The 21,460-nt window shown below is 27.3% G+C and overlaps 2 protein-coding genes across 2 annotated transcripts; one reads left to right on the top strand and one right to left on the bottom strand.

The window, feature by feature from the left end:
- Positions 1–12,554: 12,554 nt before the first annotated feature.
- LOC111676174 (putative acyl--CoA ligase YdaB) lies at positions 12,555–14,442 on the top strand. The gene is made up of 3 exons (XM_023437094.2): positions 12,555–12,921; positions 12,993–13,981; positions 14,043–14,442. The coding sequence occupies exons 1-3, from the start codon at positions 12,564–12,566 to the stop codon at positions 14,352–14,354; spliced, it is 1,659 nt and encodes a 552-aa protein (XP_023292862.2). The 5' UTR covers positions 12,555–12,563; the 3' UTR covers positions 14,355–14,442.
- A 1,960-nt stretch (positions 14,443–16,402) lies between these two features.
- On the bottom strand, positions 16,403–18,566 carry LOC111676175 (probable 4-coumarate--CoA ligase 3). The gene is made up of 3 exons (XM_023437095.2): positions 18,241–18,566; positions 17,194–18,182; positions 16,403–17,106 (listed from the first exon to the last, which is right to left on the bottom strand). The coding sequence occupies exons 1-3, from the start codon at positions 18,416–18,418 to the stop codon at positions 16,717–16,719; spliced, it is 1,557 nt and encodes a 518-aa protein (XP_023292863.2). The 5' UTR covers positions 18,419–18,566; the 3' UTR covers positions 16,403–16,716.
- Between the last annotated feature and the right edge of the window lie 2,894 nt (positions 18,567–21,460).

Here is a 21,460-nt window from a genome sequence, read left to right as displayed (position 1 = left end):
CCCAGGAAGCAGTGTTGCCAACATTGGTCAAGCAAAACGCGCGCAAAAAAATTAAAAAGGGGTAAAAAAGCGTAATTTTCTAACTGAAAATGGGTAAAAAAGCACTAACGTTTTTTCAGTCAAATATTGTTTATTTTAATAAAAATTGCACATTATTTCGCTCATTTCCTACAAGACTCCAAAATTCGTTTTTTAGAACATTGGGCTGCAAAACAAAACATGCGTCATACTAAAGTCTTTCACCGGTGTGAGTTAGATTTTTAGTAACGTAAGAACTAAAACTAATGTTTGACGAATATTAGATAAATAAGATGAGAATTTTAAAAATAGTAAAATGTCATTAAACATTCAAACTGACAGGCATACTACCAACTGGCCAACCGATGTACCCACACCCAAATTGTAAAATTTTACAAAACTTATGAAATATATATTTTTTTTGCAAAATCTATATATATTATTTTTAAGTTTTTTGAGTTCTGGAAAAATTGTTAATTTCACTGATAGTGAATAACATAACTTATTTCAAAGTATTTTGAATATTTTGTTTTTTTGTTTTTGAAGAATATTTGCTTTTGTACATTTTGTACATAGATTTTGTTTTGTTGGTCAGTTATAGACCAATCGTCATAAAATTTGGCATAAAGAATTATAATAAAAATCTTTTTATTGCGAGTACAACGATGAAGTAATCATGGAGGCTTTATATATGAGGGATAGATTCAATTGTGTAAAAAAATTACGTTCTAACCCTATCGTGCTTTCAACAGACAGACGGACGGACAGATGAACAGACAAATGGACATGGTTAGATCGCCTTAGAATTTAATAAGGATCAAAATATATACGACCAATGTGTTACAAACGGAGTGACAAAATCAATATACCCCACTCATCTTGGGTATATGTTGGGTATAAAAAGCACTAAATGCACTGTCATAAAATTAGAAAGCACCACTTTAGTGCCTTTTTGAAGAAAGGCACCATGAGCAAAATTTTCCGCGTTTGGCACACCAAAAAGCACCGCAAATAGTGCTAAAAGCACTAAGTTGGCAACACTGCCAGGAAGTAGTATCTATTTTATTAACTATCTCACCATATTGTAATGCCAGATATTTTGTAAACATCCATGGCCATAAAGATGCGGAAGAAATCACTTCATTTAACTATTTTTTTTTTTGTTATTTAAAGTTCCTTTAAAAGAAGTGTCATTTTTGGCACCATTGTCAACAAATACTAGAAAAGACACTTCAAGAAATAAAAAAACAACAACAACTATACATACTACAATTGTTGTAAGAAAAACTTTTTTAATGAATTTCATCTTTGAATGGCGGCGCTTAAATCTTCAAATTCTTTCTTTATATGTTTCCCTATTTTATGTTGTTGTTTTTTTTGCGATAACTTCTTAAAACTTCTATCTATTTTGCTTAAGTTGATGTTTCCAATTGACCTGATGTTGCCTCATTGGCTTCAGCTTGAACACATTTTGATGACGCTTCTTTAGCGTTGTTGAAGCACTTCTTTTTATGTTCAGACTTTTGTCCATCTGTCTGTCTTTTAAATTTTATTATAAACAAAATTTTTTTCTTTTCCTCCCTGTAGTTTTTAAGTTGTATGATGATGGTATACTTCTTGAAAAATAATTCTACCAAAGATAAATTTAACTAGAACTTGAGTAAGTATGCGTGTATGTGTGTTTCTTCAAAAGTGTGCCACACAAAAGTGTGGCTGTGTGTGTGTGAGCAGTTGAGTAAAGTTTTGTAAGTTTTTGCTAATTACAAAGCTTCGAAGTCAAGTAATGTAGCCTTTGCCATCCGTAATAGTTTCTACCTAATTATTCTTCGTCTTCTCTTGACTAAATGTTACAAATTGTTTAGTTTCGAATGGAGTAATAGAGTTGCCAAGGCTATAAAGTTTTAAGAAAAATTTTAGAAAATTTTATATAAAAAAATGAAATTTTCCAAAATTTTTTATAAAATAAAAATTTTACAAAAATATAAAAAGGATTTTTTTTCTTAAATCTTGAAAATGGAAAATATTTGCGGGAAAACTCTAACAATTGTACGGTTGCATCATTACTTATATACAGCTTAATGTTGACGTTGATTCTTTCTTTATGTTTTTTTTTCTGCTAGAAAACGTAAAAAATTATAAACTCGTATGTTGGCGACTATAGCGTATACAATACAGTAGCTAAATGTAGCCAACAAAACTAATGCTGTTGTTGATGTTTCTGTTGCTGCTGGACGACAACGAACAATAAAATATTTTGACAAAAGACTGAGGAAGTGGAAAATTCCTTAATTTTTAGTTTTAAGCCATTGTATTGCTGCTATTTTTTCTTTGTTCTGTAGAAGTTGTTTAAGTAGTAATAAAGAAAATAACGTACAATTAAAAACTATTAACACCAGGTGCTATAATAACAAATGACACGATTAAACATGTTTAAGACAAGAAAATTAATTTTCCTTAATGATGAATAGAAGACATTGTTGTTTTTAGATTTAAAAGAACATGAATGCCAGAGGAGTTAAAAATAGAAAATTAAAATTTCAAAGTTTTTGATAGAGAAATTTTCTATAACACTTGTTTTTATAGAAAATTTTTTAATAAAATTCATTCTTCATTTAGAAATTATCTTTAAAACTTGTTTTTATTGAAAATGTAGAATAAATTTTTAGAAAATTTTGGAATAAATCAATTATCATTTTATAAAAATTTTCCAAATAAAAACCCTTTTTTACACAGAGGGAAAAAGGAATGCTTGGTACCAAATTGACACCAAAGTGAGAAACAATACGTTGTTAATAGTAAGCTTACCATGTTTATATATATATGATAACGGATGTTATTGAAAAATTATAAACACTTTGGTGTCAACTTGTTACCAGGCATGTATTTTTCTGTTTCCCTCTGTGTATGCTAAGTTTTCACATGTTTTTTTTTTTCATAGAAAATTTTTTAAATTTTATATTTCATGGGAAATGTTCTACAATTTTCAGTTTATAGAACGATTCGAAAATTTTCTATAAAAATTATTTTTCAATATTTTTTTAAATCAGAAAATATTCTTTTTATTTAAAATTTTCAATAATTTTTTTCTTAGTAAATGTAAGTTAATTAGTTAGTTGGTTAGTTAGTTAGTTAGTTGGTTATTTAGTTAGTTAGTTAGTTAGTTAGTTAGTTAGTTAGTTAGTTAGTTAGTTAGTTAGTTAGTTAGTTAGTTAGTTAGATAGATAGATAGATATTTAGTTAGTTAGTTAGTTAGTTAGTTAGTTAGTTAGTTAGTTATTTATTTAGTTAGTTAGTAAGTTTTGATCAATTTTCTATTATTGAACAGTTTTTTGATTATTTATATATTTTTTAAAATTATTTTTGGTTTTTAATTTTTATTATTAAAGAAATGTTAATATTTTTCGATTTATACTAATTTTATTATATAGAGAATTTTTAAAAAATTCTTTAGATAGATAAAATTTTTAATATCTTTAAATTTTACAAAAAATATAAAAAAAAACAAATTTTATGGAAACTTTTCTTCAGGAAATGTTTAATACTTTAAAAATCTATTTTGAACTGAAACGCATTTAAAACCTTTAATATTATCCCTTAAACAATTTCATCTTTCTTGTTCCTTCAATTTTCCAAATCATTTAATAATTTTGATTACAATAACATAAAGAATATAAAACCAAACGGAAAAGTTTATTATTTTAAAATTTAATATTATCCTTGAAATCGAAAAAAAATCGTAAAAAACAGTAAAACAAATATTTTTCTTGTCTCTTGATTAATGTTTGTCTTTCAATATTGAAGTAATTTCACAGACTTTTTCAATACCCACATATTATATATATTTTGTTTTTCATCACAAACGTTTTGGTTTGGTTTAAGGATTTGGTTGTTTTTCTTTTTTCTTTAACAATGTATGTTCGATTGTTTTTATAACAATTTCTGTTGTTTTACAATATTTGTGTTTATTCTTAATTTGTCTGCAATGGCATAAAGTAGTGTGTTTGTTCCTTATGTTTTATGTGTCTGTCCTTTCGTCTGTCTGCATGTTATTTAAAAATCACACCCATGTTTTACAAACCATATGATGATGAGACCATTGTTTTTTTTCTGTTTTCTCAATAAGGATTGCTGTATTTGTTATTATTGCTGTTGTTTGATTCTTAACACAAATTGTCAGGACTCTGTACAAGTACCTCTATCTATTTATGTATATGTGGGTGCGTAGCAGTTTATGTCCTTCCTATAAGAATTTGTACATACTTATGAAGTGGTGTGAGGAATTTGAAAGTTGAGCTCTTTTGCAAACAATAATTTGTGATTTTCTCTATGTGTGTATGTGTGTGTTTATATTCGAATACGCCTTCCTTCATTACGCATTTTGTGATTTGTTATTTTAAGTGTTGTTCTACAGGATTTTTCACATACTAATGCTAAATATGTTTGTAGTTGCTGTGGAGTTTTATGATTTTTTATAGTTCTATCTTATATTCAAGGATGCCTTATGGTAAACAAATAGAAAAAAATCTATAGAGAATATTTTTCTACTATTACATACATTACTTACATACATATGTATGTGTTTATATATCTATGTATGTTTGCATATATAAATAGTTGTGCCTCCTTAGACTCCTTGGCAAAAGTCTATTTATTATTGTTTTTCCTTTTTTATGTTTACAAGTTGAATTACTAACATGTTGTCGATTGGTTTGGCCATGATTATTGTTATTTTAGGATTTACAAGATGTTGCAAACGATTTTTAAGCTGAATAACAGAATAGAAAAACAAATATGTTATCGAGAAAAAATACGCGTGGTAAAAAAAAACATTTTGTTTTTAGCATTTGAGGCATAAATCTCGGCAATAATGTAGAAAAAATCATCATTGGCTTTAGTTTTTGTTTGTCCATGTCGACACAAATAGATGTAGACAATATTTGTAGATTTCTTTTTCTTTTGTTTTATTTTTGGTTAAATATTTGTTTACACACATGATGGACGGACAGACTGGCATACCCTAAATTTTGTTTACTTGAAAATACTTTTCAGTAATGGTATTCACAAGATTTGCAAATGGGATACCTCATGATAATCATGAGGGCTGCATACGGGTATATGAAACATAATTATTAACTTAAAAGCCCTATTCGGCGGGTTCAGTTGTATGGGCACTAGGTGAAATAATGGACCGATGGTAACCATTTTCAATGCGCTTCGACTACAATACCATAGAAGATCATGTGCCAAATATCATTTCATTATCTCCAAACTTAGGACCTGTAGTTTGATTACAAGGCTTACAAGCATCATTCGGGGGTTTAGTTGTATTAGGGATTGGATCGATCTTAACCATTTTTAATAGGCTTCGTCCCTTGGACAAATAGATAATGTTCGAACAATTTTATGCTTTTAAATAATTTACGATAAATTTTCATAAATATTCTTTCTATAGAAAACTTTTGCAAACTTTTCTTCTTGTAGAAAATTTTTAAACAATTTTCTTTTTGTAGAAAATTTACAAACAATTTTCATATCGAACATTTTCCATAGTTTTCTTCTATAAGAATATCTTCGATCAGTTTTCTACTGTTAAAAAATTTACAATTTTCATTTTAAAGAATATTTTTGATAAATTTTCTTCTTATAGAAAACCTTTGAAATTTTTTTTTCGTTAACAAAAATATTACATCAATCATCGTTCAATTTTCATCTTTAAGAAAACTTTTGATCAATTTCCTTTTAAAAAAATTTAGGATTCATATTAATTTTTTAGAATATTTTATACATTTTCTCTTTATAGGAAACTATGGATCAATTTATATAAATTTTCTTATTTTAGAAAACTGTCAATCTTTTTTCTTATAGAATATATTAAAGTTTTCTTTTTATAGAAAACTTTACAAAAAATTTTTTCTTATAGAAAACTTTACAAAAATTTTTCTTCTTATAGAAAATTTTCGATCAATTTTCTTTTTATAAAGAATTTTTAAACAATATTCTTCTTTTAGAAAATATTAGAAAAATTTTCTTCTTTTAGAAAATCTTTGATAATTCTTTTAGAAAATCTTTGAAAATTTTAAAAAATTTTCGATTAATCTTTTTACAATCTATTTTCATTTTGTAGAATATTTTTGATAAATTTTCTTCTTATAGGAAACTATAGATCAATAGATATCAATTTTCTTCTTTTAGAAAACTCTTAATCAATTTTCTTTTTATATATTTAAGTTTTCTTTTTATAGAAAACTTTTGAACAATTTTCTTCTTATATAAAATTTTCGATCAATTTCTTCTTATAGAGAAATTTCGAACAATATTCTTCTTTCAGAAAGTTTTAGATTTTTTTTTAAATTCTTGATAAATTTTCATATTAGAGAAAATTTTCCATCAATATTTTTCTAATAGAAAATTTTTGATATATTTTTTTCGCATAAAAAATTTTCGATCAATTTTCCTTTTCCAAAAAATTGTTCGATAAATTTTTTCTTTCTAATTTTAATTTGTACAAAATCGTCGGTTAATTTTAACAAAATTTATTCAAATCCTAACTTGAACACCTCTATTAAATATTCTTCTCTTAAATATGCCAAATTACATCTAGATAAAAGTAATGATTTAGGTAAATGTTGATTTGCTTTATATTTGGGGAACAAAATCAAACTCAATTTTTTCCTTTACTCTTTAGATGATTTTGGGGTAAACTAAAACTAGCAAATTACATACTATACTCATGAATAAATACATATTTTTAAGTTTAATTTCATGTCATTTCTAGTTGATTAAACTTTAGATTGTTTGTCCTTTAAACATCATTGTTTTCTTTGGCATAAAGTTATTTTACTTATTTATTTAAGATTTTTCTTTCTCATTTTTCTGGTTTGGGGTCTTTAGAAAATTAACAGGGGGGTTAAATACTTTAGTTTACAATTTTTTTTTTCATCTAATGTTGATTACAAGACTAAAGTACATAGTCCCCTATATGTATGTCATTATGTTGTCTTGTCATAACCAACGTCTGTTTTTTGTCGGTTTTCAAAATTTTTCTGGAGTACGAGAAATGTTGGGACGCCATGTGGCGGCAATTACCAACGTGACTGAACAAATACAATATGTTGATTTTGTGTAACTTCCCCAAAATGTTTCTTTCATATTATACTCTAGTTGTCTGTTTGAATTGAATTCCTAAAAACCAACGCAATGTCAACAAAAAAATATAAAAACATTTTAACGCTTAACGCATTTTCTAAATTGTCTTCATCCCTTTATTTGTTTTTTTTTGTTCTATTTCACTTTTTGGCTAAATGAGAAATATGATTGTATCGGGTGTTATTAAGCCCCCCTTCCACTTTAACTTCTGCTCATCCTTTTCTTGTTGTTAGATTTCTAAACCCATTATCACTACAAATGCGTTGAAAAACAATGAAGCTAAAGAAAGGGAGTTGATTTCTAACAATGCTTCAATATTTAAGTAACCAAATGTTGTATATTATGTGGCAACTGTTTTCATTTTTTCGTTACTTTTTTTGGCTGAAAAAAAACAGACCAAATAATAATGCCGCTTATGTTACAGGGGTTACGCAGAGTTCATAAAAATAGCAAAAAAAGTGTGTGTACGTTCCTTAAAAGCTTAAGGAAATTCGTTTGCAAATTAATATTATATTGTTAAAGTGCTCTCAATTATTACCAGCAGTAGATAGCAAGAAAAGGTTTGAAATATAAAGGCGTCTCATTTTAATTTAAAAAAGGGGAAACATACGATATGTTTATATTCTCAAAAAAAAAAATTGGATATTTTTTATAGAATATTTTCGATCAATTTTTCTTGTTAATAGCAAATATTCTGTAAAATTTCTTTATAAAGAAAACTTAAAATAAATATTATTTTTATTGAAAATTCACTATAAATATTACTTTTATGCAAAATCTACGATAAAATATCCTTTTATAGAAAATTCACGAAAATATTCAAAAGAAAAATTACAATGAATTTACCTTCTATATAAAAATTTACGAAAAGTTTTCTTTTAGAGAAAATTTACAATAAATTTTCTTTTAATAAAAAATTTATGACAAGTTTACATATTGTAGAAATTTTCTTTTTATAGAAAATTTTCGATAAATGTTATTTTTATAGAAAATTTTCGATAAAAGTGCGTTTTATAGAAAATTTTCGATAAAAGTGCGTTTTATAGAAAATTTTCGATAAAAGTGCGTTTTATAGAAAATTTTCGATAAAAGTGCGTTTTATAGAAAATTTTCGATAAAAGTGCGTTTTATAGAAAATTTTCGATAAAAGTGCGTTTTATAGAAAATTTTCGATAAAAGTGCGTTTTATAGAAAATTTTCGATAAAAGCGCGTTTTATAGAAAATTTTCGATACACTTTGTTTTATAGAAAATTTTCGATAAAAGTGTGTTTTAAGAAAATTTTCGATACACTTTGTTTTATAGAAAATTTTCGATAAAAGTGTGTTTTATAGAAAATTTTCGATAAAAGTGTGTTTTATAGAAAATTTTCGATAAAAGTGTGTTTTATAGAAAATTTTCGATAGAAGTGTGTTTTATAGAAAATTTTCGATAGAAGTGTGTTTTATAGAAAATTTTCGATAGAAGTGTGTTTTATAGAAAATTTTCGATAGAAGTGTGTTTTATAGAAATTTTTCGATAAAAGTGCATTTTAAAGAAAATTTTCGATAAAAGTGCATTTTATAGAAAATTTTCGATAAAAGTCCTTTTTATAGAAAATTTTTGATAAAAGTGTGTTTTATAGAAAATTTTCGATAAAAGTGCGTTTTTAAATAATATTTTCGTGCTTTTTAAATAATATTTTCGATGAATAGATAGAAAATTTTCGATAAAAGTGTTTTTTATAGAAAATTTTCGATAAAAGCGTTTTTTTGTTTTTGTTTTTTATCGAAAATTTTCTATACATTTTTCTTTTAGAATATTTTCGATAATATTTTATATATAATATTTAATAGAAATTATTCGATAAAATCTTCATTTAAAAATAAATTATCGATAATTTTTTTATAAAAAATTTTCATTAAATTTTCTTTTTATAGAAATTTTTGACTTCTTTTATAAAAATAAATTTTCGATAAATTTTCTTTTTATACAAAATTTTTGATATATTTTCTTTTTATAGAAAATTTTTGATAAATTTTCTTTTAATAGAAAATTTTCGATAAATTTTCTTTAAATAGAAAATTTTCAACGAATTTTCTTTTAATAGAAAATTTTCAACGAATTTGTTCTTTTTTTAGATAAATTTCGATAAAATTTTAATTCAAAAAAAGTTTATAAAAGAATTATTAGGAAAGTTTGATCTGTTTTTTTTATTCTTAATGCTATGATTACATTACTCCCCTTAGAACTTTACTTTCTTCCCCAACGATGTATCAAACTCATACTTAAGCTTTTTAACATTCAATAACCTTAATTGAGCTGTTCCCCCCTTCTAAAAAGAGAACGAAATTTTTACCAAATTACATATGCACAAGTGCAAAAGTTCAATATTTCAATTTTCAAAATTGATCATTAATTTTTTGCCCTCTTGAGCTTCAAAAATTGTTTCCCTTTAGAAAGACAACAATACAATTCAAATTTAACTGCAATTCATCATAATTTTTAACAATTAAGTTCAGCATATTTTGTATAATTTTTTTCTCTGGTTACTACTCTGTTTATTCTCTTAACACGCGTATAACGGTCGACCGGATGTGTCCTGTTGTTGAGCGTTGACGTAAACCCCAATATACATACATATTTATATAAAAGTGTGATTATGACTAATGTGACCGCTTAAAAATCAAGTGGGTTGGTTATGAATAACATTTTACAAAAGTCACATCTTTTTAAATTCACAATTTTAAACATTTATAAGGGTCTGTTGTTGTTGGTTGTAGATTAAATGAAATTATTTCAAATGAAATTGTGCGTTTGGTGTTGTTTTGCGTTAATGGAAATAATGTTTAATTTTATTTAATTTTAGTGGTTTTCCTTTTTCATTATTTTTCAGTTTATTTTCAGTGTTCAGTTTAAATGAGGCATGTATTGTTTTAAATGGTGGTGACATTAACAAGGCAGTCACATTAATTCAACTAAGAAATGGCTGGTGGAGAAGACCTTTAACTAAGTTTTTAATTTAAGTTTTTCTCTTTATACAAAAGAAATCTTCAAGTATTAGATATTGTTTGTGTTATCCTTTATATCCCTACAAGACATTTAACATTTATTTGTTTATGACTTGAAAGTCATAAAAGCGTATTATTGTATTTTATGACATTTTGCAAATCACTTTCTTTTATTTGCTGTTATTCGGAGTTCTTCAAAATATCTATAAAGAACGATGAGTACTTTTATGAATAAAATATTTTAGTCCTGCTGAATAGTTGAGTAAACATTATTATCATTATTTGGTTCAATTATCATTTATTTGTGGGATGGATAGTAGGTTTGGTGGTTAAGTTACTCATAAATTGAATATAAGGTTTTCAGTTTTAGTCGTGAAAGTTTTATTCTTTAATTTGTCTTGTTTTTTTTTTGTCTTAAAATTTGTAGTGTATTATAATACTCTTCTTTCTTAAGTACTTATATGAATTTTATTTGTAAAAGCACTTAAATAAATTACTTTTATTACAAGGCACTCTGATTAATTGAATTATCAAAATGAGATTATTTTAATCAGATTTTCTAAGCTTAATAAAGTGGTTTAGTTTAGATAAATATTTGTCATTGTAATGCACGAATTTGTTTCAAATTTGTTCCAGTGGGAAGAGGTTTGAGTGTTTGTTTAAAATTTAGGGAAATAATTATATTTGCAATTATTGCTTAAATACTTCAATCATATTATTAGGTACAATAAGGACGTTCAGTTTTAAAGAAATCAAAAATGTAGTAATTATTTTAAATATATGATAATTTTTCAAAAATGTATTTCTTTTTATATGTAATGAATTTAATTGTTCTTTTTTTCTTTTTAGGTGAGGTGAGTCAACTCGGATATAATAAGTATGTATAATTATAATTTTAAAATTTTGATCACGATTCAAGAACTAAACAAAAATGCCAGTTGTAAAACGAAAAAGTTCCAGAAGGTTTTCATTCAATTATCAGTCGTAGAAGTAGAAAAAGAAGTTCAAAAATCATTTCCTACAGTTTTGCATTAACTTTTATGTTTCTAAGCTAAATACTAAAGAATATTCAAAAAGTACATTTTAAGAACGAAATATTTTCAAAAAGTCCTCTTTTAAAGGTTCTCACCAGATTGCACACGGCAAAAACTTACATTAAAAAATAATGAGTTAAAAATTAAAAAAATCTACTACTTATTCATTAGAATTTTAATAAGTTCGCTTACAAATAACGACTTTTATAAGTACTTACAAATATTGAGTTAAAAAGAAGTGTAAAGAAGTTGCTAGTGTGAAGTGTAAAGAAGTTGCTATTGCTCAATTTAATAAAATGTACAAATAAAGCGATAATACCTAAGGCTGTTATAAGAGTACTTATAAGTAGTGCAGACGGAATGAAATAGTCATTGAAAACTATGTGGTTATGTAAGTACAAACTATTAAACAGTTTTTACTGGGTTGCTTAAAAATTTGGCTTATCTACATTTTGCTAGTGTTAAAAAGGTCTTCTTGAAATGAGTCATTTATTATGTAAATATACAAAAACAAACAAAACCAACAAGATTTTTTTTGATGAAATTTTTAGAGGTTGTCTAGGATTTTTGCTCATATATCCGTCATATATGGTCCGATTTTATTGATTTTAAATAAAAACTATTGATCGCAAATAAAAACTGATTTCTATAAACACACACAGACGGACAAATCTATAGACGGACAGACAGATAGACGGACATTGCTTAATCGAAAATTATATTGTAGAAACTTTTTTATACCCTTCATGAGAAGGGTATATAAAAGATGAGAGAGACGGACAGACAGAGGGACGGGCGTACCAACTTCGCTAAATGTTTTATAAATTGTTTATTATGTTAAACATTTTTCTGAAATATTTTCTACAATCGTTAATGAATCTAATTATGGTCGACTAGTTAAAACTGTGATAATTAAACAAACCAAAAACATTCGAAAAGATATTTTTACATTTTCTTCCAAAATAGTAAAATTTGCTCTTTCTAGTTGAATTTTTATAGAAAGATTTTTTGTAAAAATAGATAAAAAATGTTTAGACCATTTTTTGAAATGGCCTCTCTTTAGAAAAAAAAATAATTGCATAGAGAAAATATTGACTAGCTTCTTTTAAATGTTATTTTGTAAAAAAATACATTAATATTTTTTATTGATTTTCTCTACAAAATTTCCACTGTCAAAGTTAATTTAAATTTATTTTTTTTGCAAAACTATTTACACTATAGTAACGTAACAACAGTTGTTCAAATATGTTTGGAAATAATCTAAAAACAACTTTTAAAAAATTAACTTCCTCCATAACTTTGTGAATATTAATTAAATTAGTCGAAAACAATACTTCGAACACATTAGTCTCTTTAACACAAAATTAAAAAAAAAAATGTCTAAAGATTTTTTAAAAGTTAAGTATGATGAACAAAACAAAATATGGAAATCTGAAAATTATCCTTATAAGAAACAAACAAATCGTACAGTAGGTGAAGCTTTTCTACAATCAATGAGATCTTTAGAACGTGACAAAATTCTAGAATATCATTATGATGTGGAAAAAGAGAAATCGGTTAAAGATCTTTATCAGGAGTCCATAATAGTGTCTAAAAATTTACAACGCTTGGGTATGCAAAAAGGAGATGTTGTAATGTTATTTTCGGGTTACAACTATTGGACTTCTTCCATAACATTTGGCACTTTATTAATGGGAGGAGCGGTGAACTATTTTGAAGTAAAGTTGGAAAATGGTGGGTTGTAAAAATTTTCTTTTTTTAATTTCCAGAAATAATTTATTAAAATTCTTTTCTTAATTCTACAGAAAATATCGACAAAATGTTTGATGTAATACAACCCTTTATGATTCTCTATGAATATGTGTTTCTTGAGAAAATTTTAAAATCCTTAAAACGTCAAAAGCCCAAATCATTGAAATATCTATTAGCTATTGATAAATCTAATACCCCCAATATATCAAGTGAACTTTTGAAGTCTTGTGGCTCTATAGATTTCGATCAATTTCAATCGCTTGAAATAGCAAATCCTCAGGAGGAAGTGGCATTTTTAGTTTTGACTTCCGGCTCAACTGGTTTACCTAAAGTTACACAACTTTCCCACTGCTTACTGCTAAATGGAGTCTATGTATGGTGGGCTAATGATAACAATTATGCACCTATTGACAGCAATTCTTTGTTATTTTCCTTAAGTCCCTTACGTTGGATAAGTCAAGTGGTTTTGCTCTTACAATCTGCTCTTCTGGGCATAAGACGTATTTGTGCCAATAAAGCCGCCACTGGGGCCTATGGTTTGGAGATTTTACGTACAACTAAACCAACACATATATTTTCAGTACCCTCCTTCTTTTATGAGTTATTGCTGCAACTTAAAGAAGACGATACGGAAAGTTTAGATTCTCTAAAATACATACAATTGGGTGGAGAAACTCCTTCTAGGGTTATAATAAATTTAGCAAAAAGTCGAGCTATAAATAGTAAATTATTTTATAGCTATGGCATGTCAGAGGTATCCTGTTCCATTACCAACGATGAGCTTATAAGTGGTGGCAAATTGCAGCCCGGTTTTGAAATGCAAATTTTAGATGAGCAACTAAAACCTTTAAGTCATAATCAAAATGGCAGATTAGCTATAAAAACACCTTATCCGTTTGTGGGCTATAAAGGAGAAAATAATAGTCAATATTTTCTTGAAAATGGTTTCTTTTTAAATGGCGATTATGGTTATTTTGATGACGATAATACGCTGCACTTTTTGGCTCGTTTAAAGGATTTAATTAAATATCAAAATGTTTTAGTAAGTTTTTTATGTTAAAAATATAACATATATTAAATAATAATTTTCTTTTTTTACTTAGTTGATACCAAATTTAGTTGAAAATTTGGTTTTAAATCTAACCGAAATTTCCAGTGTCTGTTTGGTGGGCTATCGTCGTTCGGAGGAGGATTCTAATGAAGTGGCTGCTTTGTTTGTTATTTTAAAAGAGGGTGTTTCTTCTAGTGTTGAGGAGGTTTCCTTAAAAATACGGGATATTTTGTTGAACAACTTATCGGAAGATCAAGTTCTATTGATACATGATATTTATGTTAGAGAAAGCTTTCCTTTGACATCCTGTGGCAAAATTGATCGTTTTGCTTTGAGGAAGTTGGCTTTAAAAGCATCGCAATGAAATTAAATGGAATGGAATTTGTTTAAAGTTCGATTGTAAAACTGTTGAATTAATATTGATTAGAATAAATAAAAGGTATTTTTAAAACAGACTACAGGTACGGCATACGAAAAGTGTACGTGCTTTTGAAGATACTAGATGTGGCATTGGTCTGTATAATAGTTTTTTTAAAAGTCCTATTTCAGTACTTCCTTGAGTACGTCTTCTTTAAAGATCAAAATTTTGACAATGTCATATTTTTAATAATGCTACGGTATCGCCGACAAATTCCATGATAATAACTTTTCTGAATTACATCTTGTCGGATTATGTTAAAGCTAGACTCTATAAATTAGGCGCGGATGAAAGGAAAGGAAAAAACTCAAAATCGATGTTGCATTTATAGAATAAATCCGCCATAGTTGTTTATTAATTATTACCAAACTCTAGTCTTTCCTTGAATTATTTCGCTTTAAAAATATCTCCTTTTTATTTTAGAATTTCTAGTGGGCGTGGCACCTTCTATATGAGAAGTATTCACAAAATCACATAATTAGAAAACTTTTAAAGATTATCTTCAAATTTCATACGAGTATTTTTACAATTTGTGCAAATATATCACACTTTATATGCGAAAAATCGGTATTTAAGTGGGCGTGGTACTTTCCGGTGTAGACCCACAAATTAAAAACAAAAATCATAAAAATATTCCTAATGCCTCGGACTTACATAACAACTTATTTTTCAGTGACTTCATCAAGCGCCTATATTACTTAAGTACTTATAAGCAAGTGGGATAAGTAGGGTAGAAGGGGGATCATTCGCCATAGGGGCACATCTGTCAATGCGAATAACTTGAAAACTGAGTAATCGATTTTATCGCATTATCAAATTTTGTTTTCGTTTATCGATTATTTATCATCCCTGAAAACTTGAAACATTAACTTTACATATGATGGGAGGCAGACATGATTAATTGTTTTTCAAAGGGCTGTGAAAATATTTCACTGTGTGAACTTTTTGTGTTAACTTTTTTTAGGTTTTGGGATAGAAAATATATATTGGTCAGTATTAGAACATCAATAATAGTGGACAATAAGGCATAATAATATTTTCGATAATATAATTTAAAGCCCGAAAAAATTGAAACTAAACCCCAGAACTGCCCGTGGGGCACATGCGCCAAATATATCTACCCCATCCCCTTGGCGCATTTACCCCATGAATGGGGCGGCATCGCCGTTTTTGGTCAGTGCGGAAAAGTTAAAAAAATATGTTTATGAGGATGACTTAGGAAAGATTGAAAGGAATAAAACTAAAGCCAATATATCAAAGAATCCGAACCAAGAAAAATATTAAGAATATGTATTGTGGTTTTAATTTGTGGCCACCTCAAAAAAAGTGGCGTATGATCCCCCTTCTACCCTACTTACCTCCAATGACATCGTAAGTAGTGAACAATAGTTTGTGAAGCTTCTTAACTGGAAAGGTGTAGATTCATAAACTAAAATCAAAAATCAACAAAATAATGCCTTCGACTCACACAACAACTAATTTTTCAATGACTACTGCATGGCGTCTGTATAGCTTTTAAGAGTACGTAAGAAAGACATCGTAAGTAGTGAACAGTAGTTTTAATAGCTCGTTAACACATTTCAATGACTATAACAAGCGTCTGTATTACTTTTAAGAACTTATAAGCAAGTGTAATAAGTGCTTACCTCCAATGAAATTGTAAGTAGTGAACAATTGTTTTAACTCATTATATATCAAAATATGAAAGGCAATATATTGGGAAGCTGTAGACCTTCGAACTAAAAACAAAAATCAACATAATAATGCCTTCGACTCACACAACAACTATTTTTTCAATGACTATTTCATGGCGTCTGTATAGCTTTAAGGAACTTTAAGTTGGTAAGTACTTACCTCCAATGACATCGTAAGTACTGAACAGTAGTTTTGAATAGCTTATTAACTCATTACTTATTAATGTAAGCATTTGCTATGAACGTCAGGTGACATTTAATAAGGTCTAAGTGGCAGTATTTAAAGGGTAGAAATGGTTTTTAAGAAAAAAATATTTATTTAATAAAAATTTCAAAAAATTGAATAAACTTTAAATATGTGAAGTTTGTAAAGCTGGCGATAAATAATGCTAAATGATATTTTACTAATAAAAATAATAATAGCCCAATTGGGACCAATAATAATCAAATACTGTATTACTTTTTGTTTAAAAGTCGAACAACATCAAAACCTCCTCTTAACATTTCATTAAACTTGCACATGTGAATGAATAAATATTTTCCAACTAGAAATTCCTCTACGTTAAGGTACATATGTTTAAACATTTCCCTCTTAATACCCAATAAACCGCTAATTACTCCATATCTAATGATTTTGCCAATTGAATTAAAGCTGGTTTATCCACTTTTCCACATGACGTCAGTGGAAGTTTTTCAATAATGTTAACGAGGCGTATTATACACGATTCATTGCATTTCAAATGTTTTTCTAGTAATTTTTTAACTTCAACTTTTAGCACTTCATTTTCTATTTCCTGGTTTTGTCCCGCCGCCATTTCCTCCATCATCAATGTAGTCGATTTTAGCTTTTCATTTTCATTTGCTTGCGTATTTTGCAATTGTTTAACAATATACAAAGCTCCTTTATCCTCAACATCCGTATTGGAAGTACGATAACCCACTAATGTTGAGGCAAAAATACTAGAGAGAGTACAAACTAATTTCTCTACTTCACTGGGTATTAACTAGGAATTAGTTGAAAGGAAAAGAAATAATAAAAAGTAAAATTAAATAGAAAATGAAATCAGTGTGTAAATAGATTTTAAACTTACTATAACCTCTTTGGTTCGAACCAAATCCTTATATCTAGCTAAGACATGTAAAGCTTTTTCATCATCCATATAACCATAATCTCCAGTATTAAGGAAACCATCACTGTAGTAAATTTTGCTATTATCGATTTTATGATAACCTAAGAAGGGCATAGGAAAACGAAAACACAGTTGTCCTTTTTCATTAGGTCCCACAGGTTTTAAGTTATCATCCAATAATTTAATTTCTACACCCGGCACTATATAGCCCCCGTTGATATGTTGATCACAACATGCCAATCCGGCCAATTCTGTCATACCATAACAACGCATTATGGTGGCCTGAGGGGCAAGTTTTCTAGCCATATCTATTACAGTTTGACCAGGATCTTCTCCACCCAAATAGATAAATTTTACCGAACTCAAAGCATCTAGGTCAAATGGTTCAATAGAGAGTATAATCTCTTTAAATACTGAGGGAGGGCTGAAGAAGTGTGTCACTTTACCCTTTCTTACAACTTCTCGGCCATATTCTCCTGCCGAGAAACCACTGGCATAAACTCTCTTTATGCCTAACAGTAGGGATTGTAGCATCAAGTCCACTTGACTTATCCAACGTATAGGACTTAAAGAAAATATTATTGAATCCGGTTTTAATAAAGATTTTCCATTAGGTTGAGTCCAAAAAGAAATTACACCATGTAACATTTGAGCATGACTGAGAGCTACTGCTTTAGGCAAACCTGTTGAGCCTGAGGTGAATAATAAAACGGCGGTTTGCATTAAAGGATCTCCCAAATTTGGCAGGCGAAAGTTGTTTTGGGTAAAGGAGGAAATGTTTTTGAATAAAACATTATCTACATTCACACCAGATTTGCCATCAATAGAAATTTGGTACTTCAAACAAGGCAGCTTAATATCTTTCATTACATCCAAAATGGCAGATTTAAATTTTTCTTCATATAGTAAAACACAAGGATTTAATAAATTCAAAGTGTACTTAGCAGCATCTAATAGAGAGCAATATTATTAATATAATTAATCTAAACTGTTAGTATAATATCTTACCTCTTGAAAAAGTGGTCTCAAAAAAATTAACCACTGCCCCCAGCATTAAAGCACCCATGGCTAAACTGCTTACTTTACTATTAACCATAGAATAGAATACCACTACATCACCTTTCTTAACACCCAATCTTTGTAGATTGATGGCCACTGTTATAGAATCTCGATAAATTTCATCCATTGTCTTAGTGATACCGGTATCATAATGCCATTCTAATATCTTATCACCTCGTACTTTTTTAACATTTTCTAAGAAAACCTCTCCAATAAAATGTTTAATATATTCTCCATGAGGATAATCTAAAGATTTCCAAATTTTTGTTTCCGGATTAAAATCGATTTTCATTTTAATAGTATTCGGTTTATGCGATATTGTACTTGAACTTGAAATGTTTTAAGTAAAATACAAACATTTTTCAAATTCCCTTGATTATTATAGGTTTTATTGAACAAATATTCTTATAAAAATTGTAGTTAATATTTTGTTGTAATTTTGTAATTGTTAATAATTTTGTTAACATGCAACACGCATTACAAAATATTCACATTGTTGAATGCATTTTTTAAAAGTTGACAATAAAATTAAGAAAAAATTTTTACTATTTAACTACATAATAATGAATTACTGCAATAGTGATATAACTAAAAAATAAAATTTTTCTATTTCATTTTATAACTTTCTTTAAATTTGCTATTATTTTCGGTCTGAGTAACACGGATGTTTGCAGGTTTAGTTCCCATTAAAGACTCTGTTCTGTGGTACAACTGAACAAATAAAAATGTTAAAAATTCTGAATTTAATTAAAATTTTAATAATAATTATTTTTAATTCCTTTTCTTGAGTTAAGTTTTTATTGCAATAAATGTGTGCAAGGGACTTAGTACAATAAGTTGCATGCATGCAACATTTTTTCCCATATCTAATTACTTTTTATTTTATTGAACTATTATTATTGAGAATATTTTATTTGTTGTTACAAATAATTTAAAGTAAATTTGTTTAACAGTTGACTGACTTAAGTGGTTGTAATTTATTTGTATTACAATTTATAGTTTTAAGGTCAATTACTGCTAAATACCATATCTTTTAAATAAAAAATTAAAAAGTTTCAAATTTACATAAAGTTTTTATATTTAACTAAATATTGTTTGCATATATACATACATGATAGGTCTTCGCAATGTCTATCATTTGATATATAATATCATATCCAGCGAAAACTTGTTAATGACTTGTTAACATACTTTTAAATGACTACTACATATAGTTATGATTACATAGAAGTACTTCAATAATATCTTGTGAATAATGTTTTATATAAATATTTTTAAATTCATTAAACCCGCTTCTACAAGAAGATATAGATATAAAACCGGTATAAGTTTTAGACACATTTACATTGACTGATTCTTTTAATTACTTGTCTCCCATGACACCACCCTTATCTGGTAATGAAAGTTTTTGCTGGGTACAAACAGACATTGATTAATCGACTTTAACTTGATATTTTAGGAAAATTTTCCATAAATAATAAACTTGTGAAAATGTTATATAAAAGAACTTTAGAATTTTCCAATCGGCTTAGAATCACTTCATGAGTCGATTTTGCAATTTGTATGTCTCTCTATTCGAATGTGTGTCCATCTAAATCTTGTGCGCTTTTACAGGTTATAATTTTTAAGATAATTTGATAAAATTCGGACTAAGCCTATTGTGGTTCAAATTGGTTTATTTTTTAATAAAGCCCCAAAAAACCGTATCCCCATAAAACTGTAAATATGTTAAATGTTCTTGTATCACTTCAAAAATCGGCACAACTTAGTTCTATATAAGTCTTAATGGTACTGATAATTTTCGTAATTCAAAATTCACTTATCAATATAAATGTCATGAAGATATTCGGCATAATCAAGTAATGAAAACATAGATACCTCTAATTAAATTTATAAGGATAGGAACAAATGCATTTATCACCTGTCCCTATATAACCCCTCATTAAAAAATTCCCTGTTTTGTCAACAAATTGTAATGAAAAAATATTTCTAAATTAAAGTAAAAATAAAATTAAATACTTTATTATTAAAGAAATAATTATCACTCTTAACATAACCTCTGGTGTAGGTTATCATATGGTCGGCTATGTCCAGCTATTATTTCTTACTTGTTTTATGTCGAATTATTCTCACGCCATTGATTGCATGACAATATATAAAATATTCCTATTAAGCTATATTTTAGTTTAGTTTTCCTTTAAATTTAATAACCAGCTGAGTTTACATTTTGATGCAATTTTAGAAATATGTTATAATTATTTGTTTTTGCCTATTATTGTCGATGATTTGTGTAGCAGATTTAAGCAGCTTAACGCATTTAACAAATTTTAACATAAATAGCAAAACATTTTATATGAACTATAGTCATTATTAAACATATCAATAATATGAAATACAATACAATATTTTTACAACCAATATCGTAAAATTTTATTACTTTGGTTTTAATGTTTCAAACATAAAATATTTACACACAAGAGAAAGAGAATACACTGAAAAAATACATATTTAACAGGGATAGATAGATAGATAGATAGATAGATAGATAGATAGATAGATAAATAGATAGATAGATAGATAGATAGATAGATAGATAGATAGATAGATAGATAGATAGATAGAAAGATAGATAGATAGATAGATAGATAGATAGATAGATAGATAGATAGATAGATAGATAGATAGATAGATAGATAGATAGATAGATAGATAGATAGATAGATAGATAGATAGATAGAAAGATAGATAGATAGATAGATAGATAGATAGATAGATAGATAGATAGATAGATAGATAGATAGATAGAAAGATAGATAGATAGATAGATAGATAGATAGATAGATAGATAGATAGATAGATAGATAGATAGATAGATAGATAGATAGATAGATAGATAGATAGATAGATAGATAGATAGATATAGATAGATAGATATATATATCGTACCACCAATATCGTAAAACCAATATCGTAAAATTTTATTAGTTTGGTTTTAATGTTTCAAACATAAAATATTTACACACAAGAGAAAGAGAATACACTGAAAAAATACATATTTAACAGGGATAGATAGAAAGATAGATAGATAGATAGATAGATAGATAGATAGATAGATAGATAGATGGATAGATAGATAGATGGATAGATAGATAGATAGATAGATAGATAG

This window comes from Lucilia cuprina, chromosome 3 (genome assembly GCF_022045245.1).
Source record: "Lucilia cuprina isolate Lc7/37 chromosome 3, ASM2204524v1, whole genome shotgun sequence".
Taxonomy (NCBI): Eukaryota; Metazoa; Arthropoda; class Insecta; order Diptera; family Calliphoridae; genus Lucilia; species Lucilia cuprina.
Note: the sequence above shows the minus strand (reverse complement) of the source record. Positions and strands in the feature narration are given on the sequence as shown.

Coding starts and splice junctions, on each gene's coding strand:
- LOC111676174 (XM_023437094.2), top strand. CDS start 12,564: ATGTCTAAAGATTTTTTAAAAGTTAAGTATGATGAACAAAACAAAATA. Junction 12,922..12,992: donor TGAAGTAAAGTTGGAAAATG/GTGGGTTGTAAA, acceptor TTAATTCTACAG/AAAATATCGACAAAATGTTT. Junction 13,982..14,042: donor TTAAATATCAAAATGTTTTA/GTAAGTTTTTTA, acceptor TTTTTTACTTAG/TTGATACCAAATTTAGTTGA.
- LOC111676175 (XM_023437095.2), bottom strand. CDS start 18,418: ATGGATGAAATTTATCGAGATTCTATAACAGTGGCCATCAATCTACAA. Junction 18,183..18,240: donor TGAGACCACTTTTTCAAGAG/GTAAGATATTAT, acceptor GCTCTCTATTAG/ATGCTGCTAAGTACACTTTG. Junction 17,107..17,193: donor TTCGAACCAAAGAGGTTATA/GTAAGTTTAAAA, acceptor ACTAATTCCTAG/TTAATACCCAGTGAAGTAGA.